The sequence below is a fragment of the Condylura cristata genome, unplaced genomic scaffold (assembly GCF_000260355.1).
Source record: "Condylura cristata isolate star-nosed mole 26May11 unplaced genomic scaffold, ConCri1.0 scaffold00003, whole genome shotgun sequence".
Taxonomy (NCBI): domain Eukaryota; kingdom Metazoa; phylum Chordata; class Mammalia; order Eulipotyphla; family Talpidae; genus Condylura; species Condylura cristata.
The window spans coordinates 39051618-39061244 of NW_004567104.1; the positions used below are offsets into that span (position 1 = coordinate 39051618).

The 9627-nt window shown below is 41.7% G+C and overlaps 1 protein-coding gene across 2 annotated transcripts in view; it reads left to right on the forward strand.

The window, feature by feature from the left end:
- Nucleotides 1–1227: 1227 nt before the first annotated feature.
- The window catches only part of DRD3 (dopamine receptor D3), a 34517-nt gene continuing 26117 nt past the window's right edge, over nt 1228–9627 (forward strand). For both annotated transcript variants that reach the window (XM_004675204.1, XM_012731741.1), the window contains exon 1: nt 1228–1497. In XM_004675204.1, coding sequence (XP_004675261.1) covers nt 1228–1497 — 270 coding nt within the window. The remainder of the gene's footprint in view (nt 1498–9627) is intronic.

Here is a 9627-nt window from a genome sequence, read left to right on the forward strand (position 1 = left end):
GGTCAGGAGAGGTCTGCCACGCCATGTAGTCACCTCCGGGGCAGGCGGGACCGAACTCATGTGGAAGTGGCTTAAGCTTCTTTGTGCTGTGCTTTAACCTGCTGCGCCACCAGGGAGGGCCAAATCTTGACAACTTTTTTAAAAAGCACATATCAAGTCACAAGAGTCACTCTTGTCCAGGTCTCTGGGTCATACTATGGCTACAAGCTATGTGTCTTAATGAACTGCCAGCCTTGCTAACACACGCATTTCCATAGTTTTCCTTAGAATTCAGTGTCTTCTGTTCCCCAAAAGTACACACAAACCTAGTTCTAAGCACCCAGAGTCTCTTCTGGGCTTTCAACAGACTGTGTCGCTGGGGCTCTGAAGGCTTTCCCATTCTAAGTTCGAAGTCCCAGCCTCACTCTGTCCCTGCTTACCCAGCTCTGGCCACACTGCTCTCCCGCTGTCCTGACCTGCTGCTGCTCACCCTCCTTTGCATCTGCTGTTCCTTCTGCTGGGACTACCTCTCCCCAGATAGATATCTGCAAGATCACCCTCCTTGTGCCCTCAGTTTTACCTTCTCCATGAAGACTACTTGACTACCCAAGTTAAAAGTTGCATTCAGATACCTTATTCACACATATGATATTCCCCTCTCTTTTTCCCTCTGTTTTCGTTTATTTTCTCCCAAAATGCATATCATTATCAAATGTAGTAAAACTCTCATTTATCCTGTTTACTATTATCTCCTCCTCTAATATGGAGCTCCATGAATGCAGATATTTTCTTTAAAAAAAATTTTATTTATTTATGCTTACAGAACTGGGGTACAGAAATGGGGTGGGTGAGAGGATTCACCAGAGACAGGGTGGGGAACAGAAGAGGCAGATCTACTGAAATACACTGCTGAGGGGAGCAGCGGCAGGTCAGGAGAGCTCTGCCATGCCATGTGGGTCATCTACCTGTCTGGGGATTAAATTCGTGCTGCAGTGGCTTCCAAGAGCTTCATAGTGTGGTGCTTTAACCTGCTGCCCCACCAAGAAGGGCCCAAATGTAGATATTTGCATCCCTTTTGTCGATTGTTATATTTCCAATACTTAGGAAAGTTGTAGGAAGCATTCGGTATTTGCTGAAGCAATAAATAAAAAATGAACCAAGCAGTCAAGCTCCAAAGAGTCTGATTATTGACACTGTTTTCCTTCTCCTCCCAGGAAACCCTCTATGGCCACACCCTCCTCTTGGGCCATGGCGCCTCTGAGTCAACTGAGTGGCCACATCAACTCCACCTGCGAGGCAGAAAACTCCACCAGCCTCAGCCGGACCCGCCCACAGGCCTACTACGCGCTCTCCTACTGTGTGCTAATCCTAGCCATCGTCTTCGGCAACGGCCTGGTGTGTGTGGCTGTGCTGCGGGAGCGGGCCCTGCAGACCACTACCAACTACCTGGTGGTGAGCCTGGCAGTCGCGGATCTACTGGTGGCCACCCTGGTGATGCCCTGGGTGGTATACCTAGAGGTGAGTGGTCCCCAGGCGTGGACCACCCACGCACCCATGTTTGTTTTTATCTTCCCTGCATGATCTGGGGGTAGGGGAAAAAGCAGACTCCTGATATTCTCCTTTCATGAGAGAACAGAGAATCTTAGTTGCTCACCTCAGAACCAGAGAGCTGGGAATGAGTCTGTCCTCAGATCTCTAGCATCCAGGTGACTGAACCTGAGTGATGGGACTCTTCCTAAAAATGTGTCAGGTTAACTGTCTGTAAAACTAAGTTCTCAAAGATTTGGGGTGTTGGGAGAGTTCTCAAAGATTTGGGGTGTTGAGAGAGGCAGTGCAGTGGGCGTCTTCATCGGTTTTATTGTATATGGGGGTTAGGGTATGCAGGGGGGATGAGATGTGGGGGGAGGAATTAAGTAAAACAAAAATGTTAATGAATGAGAGGAAAAGAGAGTAAGAATAGTCTGCAACTAGATCATACTTCTTTCAATGTTTCAACTGTCCTGGATGCTGCATCTTCCTCCTGCATACCAGTTCTCCACACGCTGCTACTGTAGAAACAGAAAACCTTCAAATTTATATTTTTGATGCCTCCATTAATAGTACAGAACCCTCGCCAGTTAGATAATACATCAGACCCTGGAGAATTCTTCTGGAGAGAAACAGTTCTTCAATTTGAAAGTATTTTCATTTGGAAGTGCAAAACAGAGTCAGAGGTGATCAAGACAAAACATGCATTTGCTAACAGAGAAATCAGGGTGCCTACACCTGTTCAAGAAACAGATATTCTTATCAGGAAAACATGCAATTACTCAAGAGTTTTTTTAAATACCTTAATATGCTATTAATATTTCTCCTCTACACAGTGTATCATTCTAAAGCGGTATCCAATGAGAGATCAAAATGATGCTATGATTAAGAGAAATTAAAATTCCTCAAATTAATATCTCAGTTAATATTAATAGTGAAGGTGACAGTTAATTAAGCGTGACATATCACAGGAGAGCAAAACCTGGAACATTGACTGCCTAGCCTGGTATCCATATTTAAGAACGCCTGAATACTAAAATAGATTTATGATTTCAACAGGAAGACATTAAGGAGTCAAGAAAAATAGAAAAGGAAAATAAAGAAAATTAGAATGGGAAGGATTTAAAAGCTAAGTGCGACAGAGTATGGATGTGTTTATTCTTCCCAATTAGGAGAATCCTGATGACAAAGGATCTTGCAATTCTCTTGACTCCTTATCAACCCAATCAGGCTGACGCCTCCTTAAAGTCAGACTATGTCTTTATTCTTTTTCTTCCTGAAATCCATACACACCACCTGGCACATAATATGTGTTAAATAAATATTTGATATATGAAGCCTTAAATGAATCTGTTCTGCAATGTATGCATCAGATGGGCAATTTCTGTATATGCTTTCTGCAGCCATAGCTATTGTTACAAAAAATAATTTTACATCCAATCATACTGAAAATGAAAAAGAGTTAGAAGCACATGATATTTCTGTTTTTAGAGTAAGGTCACTGTTAAGCGCCTCAAACTACTGTGGCTCAGTCAATGATAATACCACCTCACTGCTCACACCTACCCCAAGTATTTCTGTCCAACCCTATATGTTACTAAGATTCTTACTGAGGCTTTCCAGAATGTTGACTGTCAGAAAGAAATGCAGGAAAATAACCTTCATTCTAATAAGCATTTCTGCTTCCTTCTGAAAAGAAGCTAAGCTTTTGATATCTGTAATAAAGTCTTTCAAGGCACTCTTTGGCTGTCCATTGGTGATTATTTCTGGACCACACTGGAAAACCTCTATAAATACTAGAGACCCCATCCTAAGCACACTTGTCAATATAAATGATGTGCCCCCTTCCACAGCTGAGCCTGCAGAGAACTGACAGAAAATCTTGCATAAGATGTTTGTGGACTCTGGATGTTGGCTCTATGGTTTTCTCCCATGGGAACATTATTAGAGCTCTTCATTCTACCTCATAAAAGCCACCATGTCCTCTATCCAATAGGTTATTGGGTATAGGCGTACAATAACCAATGGTCAAATAAGTCTAAAAACATATTTTAAAAATTGGGGGAAGAAAAGACATCTCTCCATTGGAAAATGGAATTGTGGCTTTTGTTTTGGTCAACTCCCATTGCTTCAAGTTTCTAATCAAGGCAACTTGATAGCTCTGCATCACTTTTTCCAAAGTCCACAAAGATGTGTTGTGATAAATAACCAGCTATAATATTAGGAGGGTCTAATCCAAAGTATCAAACCTCCCTACCTACACCGGTCTACTTTTATCTTACTATTAAATATCTGATGCTTTTTGTGGACCTCCTAAGTAAATGAGATATCTAAATGAGAGAAAAGAGTGCCTTAACTCTAAAGAAATTATGAACATATAGAACAGGGAAGAGTGGTCATACTCTCACTCACTTGCCCTACTGAGGGTGCAGTTGGAGTAGCTAACCTACTAATTACATGATTATACCTGAAGGTGGAGAGGAGGCAGTGTTGACCACAGCCTGGTCTGTGTTTCAGGGCCTCCAGGATAGAACAGATGTGAGAAGAGCACTATGTGGAAGCCAAATAAGCTGCCAAATTCTCAGCTTCCTGTGCTGTGCTTGAGTATGTCTCTCTTCTTTGAAAGGAATGTTGGCTCGTATTGATTAGATATTTTCCTTTGAGGGCAAAATGACTCATGTTGTGAGATTCCAGTATGTGTGAGTTACGAATATTTTGAATATTTTGGAATAATTTGGGAAAATTGACTGTTACTTAAGTAAATGGAAAGTATTTTGCTCCTATAACCAAAATAATGAAGGGAGGTGATTGTTAGCGTTGGCTCAGCTGCCCTGTAGTGTATTCAAGCACCAGACTCTTCCTTCCTCCTCTTTACCGTCTGTGACAAGCTGGTTTACTTCCTCCCGATGCTCATAAAATGGCTGCCATGGCCCTGGGATCATGGCTGTATTCAAGAATAGAATTGTTGGGGACAGCAGATAATGGGAGTGGGTAGAGACTTGATTCATCTCTAAGGGATTTCACTTGCATCTAATTGATCACCACTGGATCATAGAGCTACCTTTAACTACAAAGGAGTGTGGAAAAGAAAATGTAGGTTTATTAAAAGAGAACATGAGCAGGTGAGGTAGGCAATAAAATGTCAAGTAACAGCATGTTTCTGCTGGAATTTACTGGGGTGAATGTCATTCCAACACAGGGTCAGATCATGACAAAGAATCAACTACACTTTCCTTACATTGGAAGGTTGCTGTTAGGCTCACCTGTCAGCAACTGAGAGAATTGCTTTGATATGTTAAAAACTGTGAAGTATAATAAATCTCTATTAAGATGCTTTTAGTTGTAAGTAAAAGGAAAAGATAAACAGAAGGCATTGGCTCTTCATACCAGGGACTTGAAAAGGCCTGTGGGGGGTGTTGCACTGCAGGCACAGTAGAAATAAGCTCCAGCTCCACTTCTCCACATTCTCTCAGCTGTTTTCTCCTGTCTACTGGCTTTATCTGCAAGCAAAGGGCAAGCTATAGGCTTCACCTGTGCACAGACTAAGAGAGAAAATCTGTGTCCCAGAATTTCTGGTGAGGTGTAAAGATGTACTTTGATTGAACTGGCGAGTAACACAAGATTTTCTCTGAACTACTCACTTGATGAAAAAGTTACTTTAGCACAGGCAGAGTGTCCTCCTGTCAACCACTTGGGAACCTCATGGACTCTCAGAGGAATCCGAGGACTGTTGGGAAGAAAAAGGAGGACAGTAAGCAAGTATGCACCCCACAGGTTTCCACTGGTACTGGGCTAGCCACTCAGCTCACAGGACTGGGGCAGCATTCATAGGTGGCCTAGCAGGGCCAATCAGCAACCTGTTTTCCTTGTCTCTCCTTGGGCCTAGTAGATAAGTTCGGAATAAAAAGCAGGCAGGTGACTGCATACATAGTTATACTATCAGAGATCCTGGTCTAGTTGTCACTTGAAGTTAGTTTTGCAGTATTTTCTAGAAAGTTCTTTTCTGTGCCCTACCAAGTAGTTCTATCTCAGATTCCCTCTCAAGTTTTAATTTCCTGCTTTAAAAGCTGCAGTCTGGTTGGAGCTCCCTCACTAAGCACAAACATCCCATTTTGTTCCACTAGGTTAAGCATCTTTTGTGATGTTTGACGCACTTATATCAGGGCTGAAAGGCAGCAGAGCAACCAGGAGACCATATGGAATAGAAACTCAGAGTGTGTGGGTCCCAGTGCGATGGGAGCTAAACAAGGTATAAGTCATGTCAACAGCAAAAGAGAACACAGTGGGTTCCAGCAGGAAGACCCACCACAGCGTAATCAAGGTCAGATAGTGCTGACAGGAAAGAGCACTGTTTTGTAATGATATTATTAAAAATAAAAGAAGTTGTTTTCTAAAGGAGAATACCATCGTCTAAAGACTCCCAGATGAAAACAATTTAAGACATCCCCAGTGGGGGGAAAAATATATGAGAGTCTCACAATCTCTTCACTAAAGTCTGAATTTTCATAACAGCCATAGATTTTCAAGCTGGAGGGACTTGGAAATTGTTTCTGCTGTCGCATCTAACATGTGATCCAACTACAAAAAATTCCTGACCACATCTTAATGAAAGGCGTTCTCTGAGAATGGACCCCTGCATGATTCTTAAACACCTAAACTTTGAGCCTTTCTGAGACATCTCTAAGTGTCTCTCCACTTCAAAGACATCTCTCAGGCAAATATCACAGAATATATTGCCTATGTTTTTATAGTGTTAGGTCTTATATACAAGTCATTAATCCATTTTGAATTCACTTTTGTTTATGGTGTTAGATAGTAGTCTGTTTTCATTCTTGTGCATGTGACTCTCCTGTTTTCCCAATGCCATTTATTAAAAAGTCTCTTCTTGTGAGATGTTTCTTAAAAATAGAAGGTGTTATGAAGGAATATAATGACATGAGTGTGGTGTGGTAGGATATATCTGAAGGGGGTGATCCTGTACCTCTAAATCATGTAGAATGATTCTAACTAAACCAATGTTATCTTAAAAAAGAATTATAGACTACTGGTCTATCTCAGATCTACCAAATATAAATTTTCAGGAGTGCTTCTAGAAGTCTATAGTAACTGTAATCAAGCCTCACAGCACCAATCCCACTCCCACACCTTGGGATTTGTATAGCCAGCTAGAAACTGACACTTAGCAGCCACTAATCTGTACAACTCCCACATCACTGATGAGGAAATTGGGATTCTGAAAAGTGAAAAAAATCTTTATAATCCTCTCTTGTCCCACAGAAATTCCCTTGTGAAGAAAAATGTTTCCAAAAGTGACAAGCAGAAATAAAAAATGAGGTTAATTCAAGTAGTAATTCCATCTTTGCCCCTTGGATATCTCCCCAAAAACTAAAAATACAATGCTCAGAGCAGGGGTTTCTAATCGGGGCAGTACATCAACTTGGATGTAAATAAAATCTTTGCTTTTATGAAGCTGAAATTAGCACCTTCTTATAAATGTAGGCATCAACCCACAGCAGACATCCTTAATGTCACCAGTAGAAATGACAGCCATTTATTTTTTCAAATCACATTATAGTTGTTGCAGATATCTTGAAATACCATTTACACTGACTCATCCCTACCTTGAAATTACAGGAATTCTAAACTTGCCACTAGGTTTTGTTATTTAATACATTATTAAAGAAACACATATATTTAAAATACTGTAGTGACTATATTTCAATATAATTGGCATCCTTTGTGATCCGTCATCTTTTATTGTGTATACTTAAAAATATTCTTCTAAGAAGAAGGCCAAAAATTCCATGGAACAAGGAATGTTTAAGATGCCCTGTTTACGGGATGATCATTTCTTTTAAAAAATATTTATTTATTTATGTGTACAAGAACTAGGGTACAGGCCAAAGGTGTGGGAGGGGGAGGATTCACTAGAGACACAGTGGGGAGCACACTAGGCAGATTGACAAAAATACACTGCTAAGGGGAGCACAGGGCTAGGCAAGAGAGGTTTGCGATGCCATGTGGGTCACCTCCCTCGCGGGGGATTGAACTTGCGCTGCAGTGGCTGCGGACAGCTTCATAGTGCTGCGCTTTAACCCCTTACACCACCAGGGAGGCCCAGGATGACCAATTCTGAAGAAAAGGTCATATGCACCCCCCACACACCACCCCGCAGCCCACCCATTCCCAAACCTCCCACACAGGAAGAAGCATTGATGAAACTTCTAATTCTAATTGGGACCTGAGAATCACTTTGTTTAACAAGAGCCTCTGGTGATTTGGGAAATGCTGCTTATAATCACTAAATTTGAGAAATGCTGCCTTAGGCTGTGTCTGTTGGAAATCAATAGCCAACTTCAGTACCTGAGGACACTTTCTGGCTCACTCCCACCTTTCTGTATTGCCAAAGGGAGTTAGTTGTATTCATTAGCAAGTGGGAGTAGTACCACCTGGCTGCTGTATAATTCTAAAGTGAGTTATTCATTAAAATTTAGGAGATAGGTAGAATCATGTCTCTAAAGAGCCTAAAGTCATTCTGAGATTTTTGGCTGTTTTTCTGCTTTCATTTTAAAAAATCACTTTACCTTCCCTATTATCCCAATACTTTGTACTTATGTCATTGTCAGCCCTTAGCTCATTGTTTCATAGTTATTTTCTTAGATTCTATCTACTGGGCCCTCAATTCACCCACACCCATTCACACAATGCACCCCCTCACATGCACACACTATATCCTGAGGTCCTGGGGACAAACACAGGTTTAATTCATTTTGTTACAGCCACCGAAGCAAAGAACCAGGCATATAATAAGCACTCAGTAAATAGTGGCTACTGGGTGGGTGGACAAATGCCAACTCCTCTCCCTCCTCTGATAGCAGGATGCTGTTAAATTATACACCTCTCCCGTGCCAAGTGTCAAAGTGCAGAGCTTTGGGAGGCAAACGAGAGTAATGATTAACATTAAGCATTTAAATTTCCAGCTCTTCTTACTAGCTATGTGTCTGTAGGCAAATTACTCAGCCCCTCTGTTTCCATTTCTTATCTACACATGGATGTGTGTACCTCCTTGGTACTTGAGACTGTTTGCCACATGGTTGCTAGGAGACAATGTGAGTTACTTAGCACATTCTTGGCCCTTCCGCTTCTTTATTGATCGTTTACTATTATTTGTTGGTGTGGAGGAATCCAGTACAAAAACATTATTTCCATTACACATGCCACCAATTAGAGGCTCATTTTAATGAGTCAGCTCTAGGGAAGGCTAAGTGATGGCACCTTAGTGGGGATTACTTTAATCAGCTAAACAGATTGTTTTCTTCTTGACACTTAGCTGAGATCAAAGAGAGCAGGAGAATTTTGGTGGCAGAATGAAAGGCAGATGAAGAGGGTTGCCAGGATGAGGTGGCAGTGGGAACCTGGGAGTCAGAGGACAGTTTGAAGGTTTTGGAGCTTGGGGTCTCTAGAAACTAGATGCCAAAAGCCTGCCAGGTGTATATTTTCACTAGGCCCCAAAGTAAGCAGCCTCCACTGTCTTTTACACTATTTTCTGCCACCCCAGGGTGTGGACAATCAGGAGGAGGGTGTTGGGTTCCCCAGCAGAGAGGTACTGCAGGTTATCACAGATGGCTGAGCACATGGTTTTCTCCTTTAGCTTTACGCCACCCAATTCTATCTCTCTCCAACATCTGTCCCCTCCTCATTTGATACAGGAGGGTTTGTAACACCCTGGCTCTCCAGCCATGCCACCTAAGGCAAGATGCTGAACCTCTCCACATCTTGGCCTTCTCTCTGCGATAAAGAGAACAATGTCCTCTTGCACAGGGTTACAATTGGCAGTAAAGGTTATGTAGGTAAAGTGCTTTGTAGAACGCCAGGCACTTAGTAAGCATTCAATAAATGTTAATTATTAGTATTAATGCAGATTATGTCAGAGGCTACTCATTCTTTCATAATATATTTGCATGCCAGTCACTGCTCTTAAAGCCAGGGGTTCAGCAGCAAAGAGGTAAAAGTCCCTGATCCTATGGAGTTGATTAAGTAACAATCATTTATTCTCCTGCCATGTAAGTATATAATTTGTTCTCAAAAGACTTCAAGAGCATATAGAGTAAAAAAAAAAAA